The sequence below is a fragment of the Micromys minutus genome, assembly GCF_963924665.1.
Source record: "Micromys minutus genome assembly, chromosome: 5".
Taxonomy (NCBI): Eukaryota; Metazoa; Chordata; class Mammalia; order Rodentia; family Muridae; genus Micromys; species Micromys minutus.
The window spans coordinates 45820633-45839680 of NC_137974.1; the positions used below are offsets into that span (position 1 = coordinate 45820633).

The following is a 19048-nucleotide window of genomic DNA, read 5'->3' on the forward strand; positions in this document are numbered from 1 at the left end:
TGTAAGTAGTTGTATTACTTAGGAAATAGTGACAGAAAGGCTGGGCTGGTTACGGGGCCTCATGTCCTTAATCACAGCACTTGGAGGCAAAAGCAGTTGGAACTGAGTTTTGAGGCCAGCCTTGTTTACATGATGAGCTCAGACCAACCAGATTAACATAGTGGACCTTGGCTCAAGAAAAGCTTGGGTATAGTCACTACATAACCAGTTACCCGCTTTTCTGTGGTAAGGCTTCAACCTGTGATACAACTACTGCTAAAAATAAGTTGCTAGATTCTAGGCTCAGGTCATGTGATTTCCCATTTTTAGAAACACTTGGCTTTTGTGATCATGGGAGATGTATGAGGAGAGAATCTTGTGGTTCCCTCCTCAGCCAGAGCCAGTGTCTCCTGGTCTTGATTCTTGACCTCAGCTGTATCTCCTAGAAGATTTTGCATCTAGATGTGGGTCGTACAGGTTTTCATGGTGGCTCTACTAACAACAGCTGAGCAGTTTAGACAAGGTCCCCGTTTTGTGTGATTAAGCCATTCTTATAGTTAGGATGCTGTTTCATTATGGCTTAGGTTTTGCTTTCCCAGGATTTGGGCCTGTGTGTGTATGTGTGTGCGTGTGCATGTGCTCTCATGTGAGTGAGTGTGTGTGTTCTTCAAAGGGACTGGTATTGTCTTAACTCCAGGTAGGACATTTTCACTTGCCTAGTTGCACTGGTCAAATATTTAGTGCTTCTTAGGAATGAGGCGTTACCATTGCCCCAGTGAGTCCTGAGCACACTTGTTTTCTGTTTCCGCATTTGTAGGCTGTCAATGACTCATGCTACCAGAATGATGACTCGGTCCTAAAGTCCCTTGTTGAGATTGCAGATACAGTTCCTAAGTATTTGCGCCCTCACTTAGAAGCAACTCTACAGTTAAGTCTAAAGGCAAGTAAACTCCCTCAATCGGTGTTCTTGTCGTGTTCGGGTAGTCTGGATTACTGAGTGTATGCGGATTTATTTGTCTTTGCAGTTGTGTGGCGACACTAACCTCAATAATATGCAGCGCCAGCTTGCCCTTGAAGTGATTGTGACGCTGTCAGAGACTGCAGCTGCTATGTTAAGAAAGCACACCAATATCATCGCACAGACTAGTAAGTCAAAGCTCTGCAAAGGCTTGGGATGAAGCAAAATTATAAATTTGCTAGGACTTGTGTGGTTTCTCAGCTCATTCAGAATATGAGTATGTGTTGAGTTGGGTGAATCTGGGCAGTGCCTTTATCTGTATGTGTGACTGTAATGATGTGGGCATACTTTAGCTAGGACCAACCTGTCAGTCCCTTTCATCATGAGCTAATAGGTATCTGAGCTAGTTTTAGAAAGTGAATGCACACCAGATGCTTTGTAGTTTCTCCTATAAGGGATGAAATTAATACTTTAAAGGCAGGAACAAGGGAAGGGTCTCCTGTTAGCATTTGCCAGTTCCAAAGCATGCAGTAATACACCTAGGATTGACAGCAAAGAAAACTGCTTGCTTGTCATACGTATTTGATCTAAGCTTGACAATAGTTAGAGAGAGCAGGTGAGAGGTGAGGCACCAGCACCAACAGGAGCGGGTCCTAAGTGGCCAGAATGGGGAGATGAGCACCATGGAGCATGGCCTCACACCAAGGGGGCAGGGTTTCTTGTGCACTGAAGCAGAGTGAGGGTGTCAGAACTGATGGCTCACGTGGAAAGCAAAGCTGACCTGTGTGGCCTGTGAGGTCCCTGGTAAGGGACACTGAGACAACTGTTTATGCAGAAGAAAAAATTCCCACTCAAACATGTTAAAAAAATAATTGGGAGTTGATTAAAGATCCTAGTAAATATAGATAGGTTTTCCAAGTAGAAGTTTAATAGGAAAGCATTTTTAAGACTTAGTTACAAGCCAGAGAGATAAAGACACTGCTGTAATTGCAAATACTAAAAGTAAGTTTTGATCAACCATCTGCCAAAAGGCAAGGTTCAAACTAGCAGGGTATATTTTAGCTCAGCCTGGGCTACATAAGACCCTGTCTCAACAAGCTTAAGAGAAAAGGAGACATATATATATATATGTATGTATGTATGTATGTATGTATGTATGTATGTATGTATGTATGTATGTAAAACAGAGCATTGTTATCTAGAAGTAAGACAGGATTCTGGCTTAGCATTGGTAACAATAAAAACAACAGTGGTTAATAAGTGTGTCTTGGGGTTTAAAGGAACCAAGGGAGAATGAGATTTGGGAGATGCATGGAGTTGTTCCTGATATTCGTGTGGAGTGGTGAACTCAAAACCTACCTGCATTCACAGGCACTCAGGTCCCAGGGTGGAGCTGCTAGTGTTTTGTGTTGCCCTTTCAGGTCCTTTTATGTAAGGCTTGCTTGGAAGACTCATGGCTACTTCTTCCACATTATGTAGGTTCCAGGATAAAACCAGGTCACTGACCCATCTTACCAGGCCATGAATATCATGAATATTCATGAGCCTGCTTGCTTGAACAAGGCTGTAGAACCTGTGTGGCAGGCCAGCTGGAAATGTGTTCCTTTGGGAAAAAAATCAATCTTCTTTCAAATTCCTGAGGAATATTTTTTTGTATTAAAAACAAAACATGTTGATAAAATAAATTCAGTCTTGAGGTATAAATTGATTCTTGACTTTAGTTCCTCAGATGTTGGCAATGATGGTTGACCTAGAAGAAGACGAGGACTGGGCAAATGCTGATGAGCTGGAGGACGACGACTTCGATAGGTAAATCTACAGTCCTGGGTCAAGGTGGGGAAGCCCAGTGGGACGGGTTGGGCTGAGACTGCAGGCTCTGAGACCTGGCTCTCCTTATCCCTAAACTCAAGTTAAAGTTGGCCTTTCTATTAGATGCACTTCTGTATCACATAGATAATATTTTATTCTTCATGTATAATCAGCATTAAGAAGATTTGCACTTAATGGATGTTCTTAAAGCAGCACTTTCCTTGGTTAGTAAGAAGTGCATCAGGGAAAATAGCCACGACAACAACATGTTTATATTTTCAAGAATTAAGAGTGTGTGTGTGTGTGTGTGTGTGTGTGTGCGTTCGTGTGAGTGAGTGTGTGAGATTGCATGCGCATGATCTGGTCTGCTAGCTAATATCCAGCCGGGGCACATCCTGAGACATCTTAGAGACAAACAGTGGTGTACATCCTGCTGGTTCTGAGCTTCTCTTAATTCTTGAAAAATATGCAGACAAAAGGACAGAACAAACCTGGTAGACTGTGACTGAAGTTTTTGTGTGCCAGGCTGGAGGTGTAGACCTACTGTGGAGCTCTTGCCTGATATGCAAGAACCCTAGTATCCACCCCTAATTTAGCACAGTTTTCTTCTCTACCTGGAGGGTTTTGAGCTCACAACTTAGGTAAAAGACTGAATTCTTATCAGGTATTTGCTCTATATACTTTTGCTTATTGTAATTTCATTGTGTGTTTAGCAATGCAGTTGCTGGTGAGAGCGCGTTAGACCGGATGGCCTGTGGACTTGGTGGAAAACTCGTTCTGCCCATGATTAAGGAACACATTATGCAAATGCTCCAAAACCGTAAGCTACCTATGCTTCCCTTAACAAATGTTGACTGTTTAAAGTTAGTCTGCTTGTCTCTAGAATGCTTAACCTAATTCTTCCATTCTCCTGACGAAATTCTTTTCAGTCTAAAGACTGTCTTTAGGAGCCAGGCATGGTTACGCCTTCCATAGTCCCCGTACTTGAGATCTCATGAAGAGTTTCATAAGTGCAAGGCTAAATTGAGACCCTGTCTCAGTAATGAAGTTTTACCTTAATGCTAAAGATACTCTTTTTCTCTCCCCTGCAGAATTAGTATCATTGCATAGAGGTAGACAACTGGTTTTGTTGTTGGTTCTTTTGGCTTGTAACAGTTGTCTTAGCTGTGCCTGGCCTGGAACTCTGAGGCCAGGTATTGGTGATACTCAGCTGTAATACCAGGAGAGCAGTCACTTAGGGGTCGAGATGGTCAAAGATCAGGCTGCATAAGACTCTGCTTACAAATAACTAAGTAAGTTAGTTTAAAGATAGGGATAAAGGAGGAAACATTTCATTGTGTGCAGTTAGACGCTAAGCCGTGTGTTAACTCGTTCAGTGGTCAGCTGTGCTCTTATCTTCTATAGCAATCCCACTGCCTCTGCTTCTAGAATCTGGGATTGATCTCTGTGCTACAAAGACCAGCTGCATTTCTTAACAATAAACCCACTGATATAAGCAGTGTGGAATTAATGTTCTGTTGACCAAAAAGAAACTGTTATGACTAGTGCTAGAGTACAGGTGAGTTTTACCCGATAAAAGTTTTTGAAAAATGAGCGGCTTTCCTTTGGCTTTTCCTCAAAGGCATCAATGCGTCAGTCTAACCAGGAAACTGTGTGTGGCACCAAAAGTCCTGGTTTCTGTTGTTACCCTCAATCATATAGGAACATTTGTTTTGCTTTCTTCTATATTTGATCCCAGAGGTACAACCCAGAGCCTGTTTATGATGGGTAAGCACTCTACCTTTGAGCAAGCTATAGACCCAACCCAGGAAAGTCTTAATCTTTGGAAGAGAAGGCCAGAACATTAACTACCATGGTGCAGGGTGTGGTGTTTTGTGAGGGAAGGTGGCAGGCTCAACCTCAGCTGCACATCTGCAAGGCTGTGTCTGTTTGAGAGTAGGAAAGAAACCAGCAATGTTAGATGAAGGTCAGTCTCTAAAATTCACACATGGGAAATGAGTTCTGTCCAATGAGCCCCGAGGTCATTCACGATGGTATGACTGTAGAGAGAAATTTTAGTGTTCTTCCACTAAGTTTTTTTTTTCTACACATTTCTCTTGTAGAATTAGTGTGAGAATGAGTATCGAATGCTGTGTTGTGTGTCATTCTTTCCACAGCTGATTGGAAATACCGGCATGCAGGATTGATGGCCTTATCTGCCATTGGTGAAGGATGCCACCAGCAGATGGAAGGAATTCTCAATGAGATTGTAAATTTTGTCTTACTTTTCCTCCAGGATCCTGTAAGTACCAATAAATATTTTATAATTACTTAAGTTTCGTATGGAGTTTGTTGCCTTTATTAACACAAAGGAACATGTTCCAGCACCCAAGAGTCCGGTATGCAGCCTGCAATGCTGTGGGTCAGATGGCTACAGATTTTGCACCTGGTTTTCAAAAGAAATTTCATGAGAAGGTTCGTAGCAAGTCCTCAGTTACCTGCACACTTTAAAGGGAGGGAGGACACATGTTTCAAAACACTTGGTTGAATTTTCCAGGTGATCGCAGCTTTGCTTCAGACCATGGAAGACCAAGGCAACCAACGGGTGCAGGCCCATGCAGCGGCTGCCCTCATTAACTTCACTGAAGATTGTCCCAAGTCACTGCTTATTCCGTACTTGGATAACTTGGTGAAGCATCTGCATTCCATTATGGTACTCAAGCTCCAGGAGGTAAGCTTCTAGATTCTCAGGCTCTGCATGTGACCTGAGATTGGCTGCATGGGTGAGACCTAAGACAGCAGCATTGTCATTGGAACAGAAACCCACAAATAGCAGGCCAACACTCCAGGCTCTTAGGAAAGACAGCCCAAAGTGAAAACCCGTGTGTGGATCGAATTGGGTAAAAAAAGGGGGTGGGGTAAGAGGATGAGTAGCCAAAATGACAGAAATGGCAAACTTGGATAACAATGCCTTTTTCTTTGCTTGGAATTCTGTTCAGTTTTGAGTCAGTGAATCATTAAATCCAGGATGGCCTCAAGTGTGTTTTTGTAGCCAGGGACGCTCCTCTAGTTTCTGGTGTGCCCACCTCCCAATTTCTGGGATGGTAGGAGTTGGCCACCACAGTGGCATATGTGATTGCTATAGTGTCAGCTGCAGGGCATAGCATGCAAACACGCTGTCAAGTGTGATAGAAAGTGTGGAGAAAACCCATGAAAACGGATCACTTAAGAAAATGGGGTGCATGCTAAAGAGCAAGTGTGGAAGCACTGGCTTGTCCGCCAGCCCTTGGGAGACTGAAAATAGGAAAGGCCAGGCTCATGGCCAACCTTGACCCCATCTCAGAGAAGGAATTAATACAAAGTACGGAAAATTAGGTTCCGTGTCTCTGTTAGACTCCCAACATAAACCCATGTCACACCACCACACATCAAACAGCTCATTTCCTGTAATTGGTGTGGACACAATGACACTGGTGTGTGTTTGGAAAGCAGAGGAGTAAGTTGTGAGGAATGCCCCAGAAGCCACAGCAAAGGCTTGGGCACCCATTGAGTAAGTGACAGAGACAATATGGAGGTGGGAATAAAGAAGGTGAAGTCATTGAAGGTGAGCTGGCTGCTTGTACAGTTTGCACAGTGAACTTGACTTCAGAGAGAATCTTATCTTGCTGGTTCCCAGACGGCCCATGTGTGGAAGTTGGTTGAGGCATGTTCAGGTAGCCTAGGAGCGAGGCTGCTGAGCATGCTGTTGCCATTGGTAGAGAAATGAAGAGACTCTGGAGAATCATGTCTGCCACAGGCAAAGCGGTCACTATCTTTCTCCAAGAAAGAAACATGTTGAGAGAGAAAAACTAAAAATGCATCCAGACTGTTTTTTGTGCTTCTGACTTCTGGAAAAGTGGCCATAATATCTGTTCAGAAAAAGTCAAGAATGGGGGAGGGGGGTTCTAGCTAGTTACTGAAATGATTGCTTTCATATCTTCCCTTCAGCTGATTCAGAAAGGCACCAAGTTAGTTTTGGAACAAGTTGTGACATCCATTGCATCAGTTGCAGATACTGCAGAAGAAAAGTTTGTCCCCTACTATGACTTATTTATGCCATCACTGAAGCACATTGTTGAGAATGCAGTCCAGAAGGAGCTGAGGCTGCTGAGAGGGAAGACCATCGAGTGCATCAGCCTCATTGGTCTGGCTGTCGGCAAGGAGAAAGTAAGTGACGGACTGTGTGAGGTCGGCCTTCCTGAGCCAGGCTCCAGCCCTTCTGTGACTGTGCGAGGCTTTGTTTTCTGTCTAGTAAATGATTCTTTGAATGCTAAAGGGTGGTTTTTCTTAACCTTCCCCTCACACATTCTATTTTAAATAGAAATACATAATTTCCTACTTTTTTTCATTGTTAATATTAAGGCTTTTGATTTGGTCTGGTTACTTGGTTTAGCCCTGGCTGTTAAGATAGCCATGAATTCAAAGATCCTCCTAGTTTAGGGATTAAAAGTGTGTCATGCCACCACCACCCACAGCAGTGACAGCACTCAATCTTTGTCCTACTGTTTCAAAGCCCATATTCTGGTTTTGTTACTCTTTTTTGTTCGTTTTTTAAGACATGGTTTCTCTGTAGCCTTTGGCCATCCAGGAACTCTGTAGACAAGGTTAGCCTTGAACTCAGAGATCTGCCTGTCTCCAAGTGCTGGCCTTAAAGGTGTGTGCTACCACCACCTGACCCAAATCATTACTTACTTACTTGTGAATTGTTTTCTAAGGGCACTAAGCCTAAACAAAAATTGTATTTATGTGTGTATGCGTGTATGGGGTGTGTGTTTCATACATATATATGGCTTTAAATTAGCTTTGGAACACTGCTTCATTGATTACAGTGGAGATTGTCAACTGCAGTCAAATGGAACTCATATAAAATCTTTATACACTAACTTTCATGAAGCAATCTCAAATTTTCTTTATTCATAATTAAATTACATAAGCTATCAGCTAGATTTTAATGCCATTAGAATTTTTTTTCCTTCTTACCTTAAATGGTAAGTGAAGTGTGTTTTGTTAGAGCATTATGTTAGTTATACAATATAGAAAAATAAAGTTCTGAATAATCTTATTTGTATGGTTGTGATCCAAAAGGAAGATACAGATTTAAAAAAACATTTAACTTATTGGGAAGGCGGGGAGTGCCACACATCACAGTGTGTGTGAAGATCAGATGACAACTTTAGGAGTCAACCTCTGGTTGTTAAATCCTCACGCTCCTTTCCATGCTGAGCCATCCAGCTGGTCCTGGATCCGGGCTTGTTTTGGTGTTAGGAGGATGGTGGTTCTTCTTTTGTTGATGTATTGCTATTGCAGAAGAGGCAAACATAAAGGCATTCATCTCTGATGGGATATGCATTAATAAGATGGATGGCCTTTTCTGCATATTTTCTAGTTCATGCAGGATGCTTCAGATGTGATGCAGCTGTTGTTGAAGACGCAGACAGACTTCAATGATATGGAAGATGATGACCCTCAGGTAAGCAGTTTGGGCATGTGCCAATGCAATGTTTGTTGGTTGGATCTTGTTTTTCCTGCATGCGTGCATGTGTATAATACACCTTGAGTGTATCTATAAATGGTCCAGAGCAACCATGTGGGTGCTAGGAATTGAACCCAGGTCTTCTTCAAGAACAGCGAGAGCTCTTAACCCCTGAGCTATCTCTGTAGCCCAGATGTTAGTTTTAAAGTGAATGACAACTTTCCCGAGATGTTCTTATCATAACTTCTGGTTACAAAGACAGTGGCCATGGCTGTTTTGGAACTGTGCTCAGCCCCGTTAGCTGCTCCTGCTCTCTCTGTTCTCAGGTTTGTTGTCTTTATGGACTCTGTACTTGGCCCTGCTTGCTTTCTGGAGCAGAGCTATTCAAAATTGTGCTGTAGATTTCTCCTCATACTTAATGATGCATAGATCTTTCTCAAGGGTAAAGGGTCTCTTGGCCCTTTGCCATTGACTTATACCCCTTGTCAAAAGAAGTCTCAGCCTTGTGTGTGTGCCCACTCATCCCACAGCTGTTCCCATGAGCAGATGCAGGCTCCGTCACCTCAGAAGGAACGTGTGTGTATGCACAGGCATGGTTGAGTCCTAGCTTTCTCCTTCGTAAAGCTCTCGCTATATTCTAGTGTTCATAGCACAGCACGGTGCTCACCCTGTCTTAGTGGTCACCCTGTCTTAGTGGTATTGACAGTGGTAACATCTCACAAGGCACTGATAGTTCCTGTGTCAACCATCAACTTTACATAAGCTTTTTACAATTATTCCTCAGAGTCAAGTAGGAAAGTGCCATTGTACAGAGGCAGAAGATCCTCTTTGGGTTTCCCTTTGTTCACCAGGTGGTAGTTTGTAAATACTCATCTTTGTGTAGACAGGTAAAAGGCTGGAATGGAAACAGCCAAGAGTAGGGAGAGTGGAGACCATAGCTGTAAGGAAGGTGGGAAGGACTACAGTGCTAGCTTTATATTGGCAAACATAGAATGCTTGGCATATAGAAAATAGACACAAAGCATTATGAAATGAATGTACTATTTTTTTACAATTAAATACATATTAAAACTATTTTTATATGTCAGGTTATCCCCAAGCAGAATGGTTATTATCAAGAAAATAAATGACAACATACTAGATTATATTAACCTTGAGGATATAGGAAATGGGGAATGTTAACCCCAGCGCTTGGGAGGCAGGGCAGGTTGGTCTACATAAAGGCAGATGTAGTGTTCAACACCTTAAATCCCAGAATTTGGGAAGCAGAGGCCTGGCTAGTTTATATAAAGGGTTCCAGGTCAGCCCTGGCTACACAGTGAGACCCTGTCTTAGAGACTGAGGATAGTGCTGCAGGGCAAATGCCCACAGAACTCCATCCTACCACTGTCAATTGACAGTCATGGCTCTTCACAACAGCAAGGACACAGTAAGCTCAGCTGTCCATCATCATACCTGTGGTAACAAAAACATGGTACATGTGCTAACCAGGATGTTACTCAGCTATGAAAGGTGCAATTTGCAGAGCAGGTGACATAAGAAATGGGAATGGCACTGGTCGGGGAAGGTGTGGGCAGGCAGTTGACCTCAGGAAGGGAAGGACCAACCAGAAGAAAGCATGAAGGTGTCATGGTGAAGCCTATTGCCTTCTGTGCTGGTACCACACTGGAGAGTGGAGTTTCAGTAGTGGATGCTGTACCTGGCACTGTGTGTTCTTCGTCAAAAAAGATTGATGCCTGAAAGTCGGCCTTCATTTTTAGTTTAATGGTACAGATGCAGAAAAAGAGGAGAAATTGTAATTGCATATGGGGGAAAAGTAGGACAGCCTTACCCACCAGCTCCATTGGGAACGTTTGGCGTGTATGACATTGGGAAATGCAGGAACACATCTATGAATGTTTTCTTAAGGAGGACATATGGCTTTACATGTCTGTTACCAATTGCCTCATGGCCTGTTTGAATGTCCCCCAGATTTCTTACATGATCTCAGCATGGGCTAGGATGTGCAAAATCCTTGGGAAAGAATTCCAGCAGTACCTTCCCGTGGTTATGGGGCCGCTGATGAAGACCGCTTCAATCAAGCCTGAAGTGGCCCTTCTAGATACCCAGGACATGGAGAGCATGAGTGATGACGATGGCTGGGAATTCGTGAATCTCGGAGATCAGCAGAGTTTCGGTATTAAAACTGCAGGACTGGAAGAAAAGTCAACTGCTTGCCAGATGTTGGTATGTTTCTGTGATTTGACTGAGCTTGGTTTACACCATCTCATTGGTTCATAAGACTGTGATAACCTCATGCAAACACATTAGACCTTTGTACTTCTCGATTTTTCTCCTTTGCTTATGCCTGCTCCCTTTGTGTGATGCGTGTTTGGGAATGCACACACACAAGTTCTGTGGCACACAAAGTCAAAGAACAACTTTAGAGATGGGCTGCCCCTCTACTGTCTCAGCCCACACAACCACTCTGGGTCTCAGCAAGTGCTTTACCCTGTCACATAATGTTTACAGAAGACTTGGGGTATTAGGCTATGGGGAATAAAGGATTTTTCTGTATTTCAGGCAAGTCTACATAGGGACTAAGAATATCTCTTGAATAAATGAACAGAAATGTGCTTATAGTATTAAAAGCTGACATCTGTTTTCAGTGTTGATCTTTTGAAACCCTGTAACCTTGGTTTCCTTCCTTATAGGTTTGTTATGCTAAGGAATTAAAGGAAGGTTTCGTGGAATACACTGAACAGGTTGTCAAACTGATGGTCCCGCTGCTGAAGTTTTATTTCCATGATGATATCCTTCAACAGCTGGATATGAGCATCTCTGGGTGTGTGTAGTATCTTCAGTTTCCTGAACTGAGCATCACCATTGCTGTGCACGTGCTGACTTGTCTGGGTGCACCTTCATTTCACCTTGCACCAAAGGTGTGAAAAGGAAAGTAGTAACCATGCTGAAGTTGGTGCTCAGGGACCTTACTAAGAGCTGAGTCATCTCTCCAGCCTTTAGCCTCTGAAATAACTATTTAGGAAGTTACCCAAGGCCTTTTACTTTATAAATGGTAGTAGATTGGGAAGAGCCACTTAGTCCTCATTGAAAGCCAGCAAGTCCTACCTAGGATCCCGAGTAGTTGGGTAGGAAGCTATAGCCTCCATTGATGTACCACAGAAGCAGAGCCTCGAAGCTTTCATCCATCCTTCACGCTTCCAGACATACTTCTGTGGTGTGGGGGGCAGGGCATGAAGCCATTGCTGGTTTTGTACCTACTTTGTGTTTACACAGCACTCATCCTAGGTGAGCAGGACATGTTGCGTAGCACACGGTAGAATGCTGGGACACTGAGGGGTTCCATGGTGGTGCATTTCCTTAACGATAAAACGGGTCCGAGTGGCGGCTGCAGAGTCCATGCCTCTTCTGCTGGAGTGTGCAAGAGTCCGGGGCCCCGAGTACCTCACACAGATGTGGCACTTCATGTGTGACGCTCTCATCAAGGCCATTGGCACAGAGCCTGACTCAGACGTCCTCTCGGAAATAATGCACTCCTTTGCAAAGGTGAGTGTTTTCTCTGAATATTTCCCTCCCTTTTTATGGGGCATGTTTGCTTGGTTGTCTGCTAAATAAATTAGGGCAGGTTTGTGTAACAAATCACTTTCTGAAGATTTTGCTTTTTTTTTTTTTTTTTTTTTTTTTGGTTCTGAAATGTTGGTGTGGTCATTATATTTGTTGGTTGAGAAGTTACCTTTTGAGAACTAGATTAGCTGTAAGGATTGGTAGAGGCAGAGGGAGTTAGTTATATAGTTAATAGTTCTGGAGCTTCCATTGCATGAGGCATTTAGTGTGCGCTCACAGAAAAAAGTGCTGCTGTTATCTGAGCCTCATTAAGTGCCTGTTGAGGACTCTCGGGTTTATGCCTAGGACCTCCTGTGAATTCCTAAATCTCCCTACTTACCTTTTCTGTATCTTATTTTGCTGTCAAAGCAAAGTGGGTATGGTAAAAGTTGGTTAATGTCCTGACTTTGAATCTACAGCTTGACACATAAGATAGTCCTAAAGAAATTTTTGTTTCTAAGTTCTTTTTGTGGAATGTTGATCCTTAGAAGAGTACACTCAAGGAGTAATGAGTTGGTTCTTTTTCTCAAACCTCTGCTTTCTTCACCCTCAGTGCATTGAAGTCATGGGAGACGGGTGCCTCAACAATGAACACTTTGAGGAGCTGGGGGGGATACTGAAGGCGAAGCTTGAAGAACATTTCAAAAATCAAGAATTGCGGCAAGGTGAGCTTCGCTATTTTATCCTGGACAAAGTTCTTGGCTTTCTGTGTGATCATTTAAAAACATTTATTTGGGTATGTTGTAGTTAAACGACAAGATGAAGACTATGACGAACAGGTTGAAGAGTCACTACAAGATGAGGTAAGTCATTCCTTCAGAACTTCACTCCCATGACCTTTGCATCTGAGTTGTCTGTGTGCTTCAGTTGTAGGTCACCTTCCCTGGTGTGATGTAATCAGTTCACTTTGATGAGAATCTGGCATTTATAGAATAAGTCTTTTGAGATGAACTGATCTTTGGGTTGGGTGTTTCTTTCCTTATTCTGGTAGCATTTGTAGCCGGCAGATGCCGTAGGTTGCTCACAGCATCATTTGTGTTTAATGGTAGTTTCCCACACTCAGTGGTTGTCCAGAGTGACTCTTGGCAGTCAGGGGCAGTTGACCCTAAGGCTTCTTTGTGTGTTGTAGGTAAGCATTCTTTCTACTGGGCTAATATCCCTGGCCCTCTCTATTTGGAAAGGAAGACTTTTATCTCAGTTTTTCAGTGTTTTTGCCGATTGGACTTGAACTTGGGACATTTCTCCTCACCCTCCCAAGCGCTTGGCATCACAAGCCTGCCTGCACCACCAGGCTCAGCTGCGGCCAGCATCTGTGGTGTGCGGGCTCACCTGAAGTTCCAAGGCAGCTACAATAAGCACAGCTCTTACCCTCTGCTGCTCCTCAGTGGTAGAGGCTTACTGTCAGACCTCAGGGCTACTTCAGCGTCCCAGGTCTCAGTAGTGTATAGTATAGATGTTACTGCTCAGTACTCAAGAGATAGTTTTAACTCATGGGATTGTGTTGTGTTTCTTTTTTAGGATGATAATGATGTTTATATACTGACTAAAGTGTCAGATATTTTACACTCAATATTCAGTAGCTACAAAGAAAAGGTGTTGCCGTGGTTTGAACAGCTGCTCCCATTAATTGTCAACCTGATTGTAAGTGTTAATCTTCTCAAAGCTATTTTACCCTTGAATTGTAAAGAATGTCTTATACTGGGGTTAAAATGGGCCTCCAAGGTGGGATTGTCACCATACACCTTTAATTATGCATAGCCTCATGTGTTTTCGATGTCCTCTCAGTACCTTGAAACGGTGATCCTTGCTGGATAGTCTGCAGTTGTGTCCTTCTGTAAATAAGCTCATCTAGTTGATTCTCAAATATTTGGAACCCGTTTAAGGTTAACAAAGTAACCACAAGTAGATTTATCACACCTCTGCTCCTGCACACACACCGCTTCCCATACATTAATAGCCACAATTGTGGAGAGGCCAAGACATTGCATATCCTAGGGAAACAGTTTGCTGCAGAGCTGTCAGAAGCCCCTCTTTCTCCTGCCTCTGCTCACACACCTGTTTTTTTTTCTTCTGAGATAGTCTTGCTAAGTAGCCCAGACTGCTGTGGAACTTGGAACCCTTTTGCTTCATCCTAAGTATCTGGGACGACAGACTTTTGCCACCGGTCCCAGTTTGGAGCAGGGTGATATTAGCCTCCTGGGTAACAGGGATTGCAGGCCCAGTGCTCTGTGCTTGGTCACCTCCTCACAGAGCGTGTGTGCACATTGCTGCTCTGTCTGTTCTTCATGCAGTGTGTGGGATTCTGAAACAAATCACACACATCCATTCCTGTGAAGTTACGTAAATGTATGTATGTATTCCTTCCAGTGTTGTTGCTTTAACAAGTGGCTATCACTTCCTGTATTTGGTACATTCTGTAAGCAGATGGTTCATCATGGATTGTTTACATTTTTTGTGCCCGTATCCAATGCTTAAAAGGGAATCTCATTTTATAGTGTCCACATAGACCGTGGCCAGACAGACAGTGGGGACTGTGCATCTTCGATGATATCATAGAACACTGTAGTCCAGCTTCATTCAAGTATGCAGAATATTTCTTAAGGCCGATGCTCCAGTATGTGTGTGACAACAGCCCAGAAGTCAGGCAAGCTGCAGCGTATGGCCTCGGCGTCATGGCGCAGTATGGTGGAGAGAACTACCGCCCCTTCTGTACAGGTGCGTGCGCTCGCTCTGTGTGCCCTCTGCCTGCCTCCTCACCACACGACTGCCTGCCTGCCTTTCTTCTTCCCTTCCTTCCTTCCGTCCGTCCTTCCTTCCTTCCTTTCTGTTGTTTTTTTAAAGATGTATTTATTTATTATATATAAGTAGCTGTCTTCAGACACACCAGAAGAAAGCATCAGATCTCATTAGAGATGGTTAGGCCCCATCTTTCTTGTTTTTGTGATTTGTCTTCTCCCCCATCTGCAGTATAACCTGCATTGTGCTTATTCTCATAGAAGGGAATGAAGGTGGGTGGCATCTAGGGCTGGGCCAGCCTGTCTAGGGAGAAATTGGCAGTGCTAAAGCGTGAGGCTCTCAAGCATAGGCAGGTGTAGGCTGTGGTGTGCCGGCTCTCAGGTAGCTCTTGTCTCCTGTCTGTGCTTGCTGTCCCTTCCCTTGTATATGGTCCTGGGACAGTGAAGCTTTAGCAATTGCTGATGGACCAGAGATGGACCCGATCATGTGCGTCTCAGGTGACCGGTTCTTACTTGTTTATTTTAGAAGCACTTCCACTACTTGTGCGAGTTATTCAGTCTGCAGATTCTAAGACCAAAGAAAATGTCAATGCCACAGAGAACTGCATCTCGGCAGTGGGAAAGATCATGAAGTTCAAGCCCGACTGCGTGAATGTGGAGGAGGTCTTACCACACTGGCTGTCATGGCTCCCCCTACATGAAGATAAAGAAGAAGCTGTCCAGACCTTCAGTTATCTGTGCGACCTGATTGAAAGGTACAGGCCAGCCTTCCTCTTCCTCGCCTCCCTTGTGCATGCGCACATGCACATTAGCTCTGGCCTGCAGCATGCTTGTGTGTGTGGTAGCCTTGTAAGCCCTGTTACATTTTAACGCTTGGATAAAGATGTAACTTGAAGTTCTCTGTTAGCAAGTCCTGTTTCATGTAAGTGACCATCAACAATGTATTTTCTTATATATGTGCATAGATCAGGTCAGTGTGGGTGAGGTATGGTAAGTCACACTGAAATCTCAGGGCAAGTTCAAGAGCATCCTGTCTCTGAGAAATGGAGCCCAGCAGGCAGCCACAGTGACCTGGCCTTGCGTGGTATCACTTATACAGTGTCCAGCCCCGGGTGTTTAGCTGCAGCAACACAGTGGCTTTAGAAACTTTGGATTAAAGTGATTCCTTGGGGTCCTTCTTACTCCACAGCCCTCTGGCTGTGACTTTAATCTTAGATCTTTCACTATTAATTACTGTGCTTCAATTATTCATTCATATGTCTAATAGAATTCCTGAATTCAGGGTTTTGGTTTGGGGGGGTAGCATATTCCTTCGTGCCTGCTTGATTCAGGTTCATAAATGTTTTGTGTGACCCCAAAGCTTGGAGGAGTGTGATCGCCACCCTCAGACTACACGTCCTTGCCATCATCTGAAATAGCAGTCCTCAAGCTATTTGATCTCTTTGGAAGTGACCTGTGCCAGTCACTTATACTCAAGTTCACTGTTGTGTCTTTCCATTAAGCCTGCCTGAAGTTTAACCCCTGCTGTACTCTCTACTCTTGAAATACCCAAGTAACCTTTGTGGGACCTTCTAGTATATCAAACGTTATTCTTGGTGATATTGTACCTTATTTGCACCAGGAGTCTCACATGTACTGGGCAACACAGTTTTGCTGAGCCCTCTATTTTTCCCTTGAGCAGGGTCTCAGTAAGCTACCCAGGCTAGTCTTGAACTTGGTGCTCCTCTTCTTCCTCCAGCCTCATACTTGCTGAGTTTACAGACTTGAGACAGACAATAAAACTGTCTTATTGTTTTGTTTTGTTTTTGAAACAGTGCAGATTAATACAAAGCACTGAATTTTTTTGTTTGGTCTTAAATTCTGAGGAATGGGCCTGTCTTTTTCTGAGTTACATAAGAAACTGCAGGCCTACTAAGTAAAACCATCTGGCTTTCTTCTTGACTGAGCCAGAAGGACATTTGCTCTTAATGAACATGTGACTGTGTACAAAAGGACAAGGGAAGTAAGTGGTCATGAGTGACTCCTCACAGAGCTCATTTATAAAAGTGTTTTCTTTTCTCTTTTTAGTAATCATCCAATTGTTCTTGGCCCAAACAATACCAATCTACCGAAAATATTCAGTATAATTGCAGAAGGAGAAATGCATGAGGCCATTAAACATGAAGACCCCTGTGCCAAACGTCTGGCCAATGTAGTTCGCCAAGTACAGGTAAGCTGGTTCGGTTGAACTGGAAAAGGACAGATTAAATATTCTAGGTATTTGGTTGGCGTTTCTGTTGTTCTTGATGTACATTAGGAATTAACAAATGTACTCTCATATTAAGCAAGCTTCAAAATAGATTATTAACATAATCTTATCATTAAGCATGTTAAGTCCTTCAGTGGGTGCTTAGTATATGATTATTAATTTCAGAATACAGAAGAGGAAAAGGTGCAGTTTAATGATAGCAGGATAAAGCAGTTATGGGTGACTCACTTTGTGACTGAGGCAGTATATAGGTTGCTTTAAGGTACCAGCTGCTGGACTAGTTTTATTGAGGCAGAGGCATGAACTTTGAAAGACTGAACAGATTTCTTGGTTTTACAGTAATCATCAAGTTAAAGTATAGAGCGTTTGGGCATTGGTAAAGTCTTTGCATGTTGTTTACCAAGTGCTTGAAGAAATCACCTTGTCTAAATGTGTGCATTTCCCCCCTAGACTTCTGGAGGATTGTGGACTGAATGCATAGCACAACTCAGTCCGGAGCAGCAGGCAGCCATACAGGATCTCCTGAACTCTGCCTGAAGGGCCTGAAGACCACCTGCCAGAAGACTAACTCCAAATAAACGTTTACCCTTTTGTTTAGGTTTCTTTGTTTTGTTTTTGAGCAAGAGAGCAGTAGTGTTGTGTGTAGGCCATTCTTCTGGAGCCCTGCACAGGGAAGGCCACCCTGTGTGCACAGTGGACTGCCGTGGACCTCGCCAGACCCGAGCAGCAGGTCCCTGTGAGCCCTATGGTAGCACTGCAGAGTATTTTTCTATTGCTGTGTCCGACCCACGTGAAGGAAAGGGGAACGATTCCTATTTCTCAGTAGACCTGCAAACACATAAGGACAGCAGCTTCAGATCAATTCATCCACATAGTCGTGTGGTACACAGACTGGGGACAGCCCAGTGTTTATTCTGCAGATGGAGTGACAGTCGGGGGCGGCGGGGTTAGGGAGAGAAGCCTTTACCAGCTGCAAACAACCGCTGACAGACCAGAGCATGGGGCTGACTCTTGATGTCTCTTGATGTCACTCTGGTTCTTTCCCAGAAGGCTATGCAGTGATGCTGTGGAGGCTGCCCCAGTCCTGGCCCTTGAATGTGAAGTGTCGTTGGCATGTCTGCCGTAGTCTCCTTCACTCCTCAATAAACAGCATTGAAACACAGAGGCCTGTGTAGGACTCCAGTGCTGTCTGTCCTCATTTCTTTCCTGTTTCAATACAAGAGGGATCTGATATTTTTTTAAGGTGATAGTTCTGGCTCAGTGTTACCACCACACTCTGCAGTGCCGCCTTGGAAGTGTGTCTGCTGTCTTCAAGTTAATTGAGCTCAGCTATAACACAGCTAAACTACTCAGTTCACAACTGGTATTCTGAAGGTTTGCAAATTCAGCCAGCTTTCTTAAAGCTAGGATTGTTCTGTAGAGCAAAAAGGTTTGGCTTAAGATTTTCATTGCAGATTGTTATTGTTTTAGAGCCACACGCAGCTTCTGAACTTTTTAATTTTACAAGTATTATGGCTAAACTTATTTACTGAAAATTTCAGTAAAATGTGTGAAATTTTCTTTATGTATTAACCTCAGAGCAGTAACTGACTAGCTGTTGTTTCCTTTGAGTAATTTTCTAAGGGATCTTAACAGATTTCTGTTGAAACCTCAGTGTTAACATTTTTCATAGTTTGTACTAAATTTAACTGTGATACAAAAAAATGAGTTTTATGCATAAATCAGAATTTAAAATTAAATATTTCTTTCTTTAAATGATTTGCATTACTTCATTAAAACAAAATTTGGAATGAAATTGAAAATAAATGGATTTTATTCAGATGGCTCACTGGTTAGCATGTGCCCTCTGCTCTAGCCACCACACCGATCGTCTGGATGCTAAGGGATCTGGCAAAAACAGTGGCTTCAGCATCCGGCAGTGCTTTGGGCAGGTGCTCCGCCTCTCAGAGAAGGCCTGTGGTGGCTGGAGGGCTCTCGTGCTCTTTCCCTGGAAAGACACAGTGCAGACCTTCTGGGCTCTAGGCTGAGGTGGGGTCTCGCTCTGCCTGCCACCCAGTGCCTGGAGCAGCATAAATTTGGCTTTTGTTTAAATTACTGCTGCATTTACTGAAAAGCCCATGAGAAACACCTGCCAAGTTGAGGTGGTGGTGTGGTTAAAAGATGCTGGGATTTGAGGAGAGCTAGTGTGAGGACAAGTAAACTCGCATCAGTGACTAGTGGGACCC

General features: G+C 43.5%; 1 protein-coding gene across 1 annotated transcript in view; it reads left to right on the forward strand.

Annotated features, from left to right (window-relative positions):
- Nucleotides 1-17415, forward strand: part of IPO5 (importin 5) — a 30427-nt gene extending 13012 nt beyond the window's left edge. The window contains exons 7-25 of the mRNA XM_080917168.1: nucleotides 797-919; nucleotides 1005-1125; nucleotides 2659-2746; nucleotides 3460-3566; nucleotides 4903-5027; nucleotides 5111-5200; nucleotides 5283-5456; nucleotides 6713-6931; nucleotides 8151-8234; nucleotides 10209-10463; nucleotides 10931-11027; nucleotides 11611-11783; nucleotides 12394-12505; nucleotides 12588-12643; nucleotides 13359-13481; nucleotides 14336-14555; nucleotides 15102-15330; nucleotides 16643-16784; nucleotides 17274-17415. Coding sequence (XP_080773294.1) covers nucleotides 797-919; nucleotides 1005-1125; nucleotides 2659-2746; nucleotides 3460-3566; nucleotides 4903-5027; nucleotides 5111-5200; nucleotides 5283-5456; nucleotides 6713-6931; nucleotides 8151-8234; nucleotides 10209-10463; nucleotides 10931-11027; nucleotides 11611-11783; nucleotides 12394-12505; nucleotides 12588-12643; nucleotides 13359-13481; nucleotides 14336-14555; nucleotides 15102-15330; nucleotides 16643-16784; nucleotides 17274-17360 — 2625 coding nt within the window. The 3' untranslated portion in view covers nucleotides 17361-17415. The remainder of the gene's footprint in view (nucleotides 1-796; nucleotides 920-1004; nucleotides 1126-2658; nucleotides 2747-3459; nucleotides 3567-4902; nucleotides 5028-5110; nucleotides 5201-5282; nucleotides 5457-6712; nucleotides 6932-8150; nucleotides 8235-10208; nucleotides 10464-10930; nucleotides 11028-11610; nucleotides 11784-12393; nucleotides 12506-12587; nucleotides 12644-13358; nucleotides 13482-14335; nucleotides 14556-15101; nucleotides 15331-16642; nucleotides 16785-17273) is intronic.
- Nucleotides 17416-19048: the final 1633 nt, after the last annotated feature.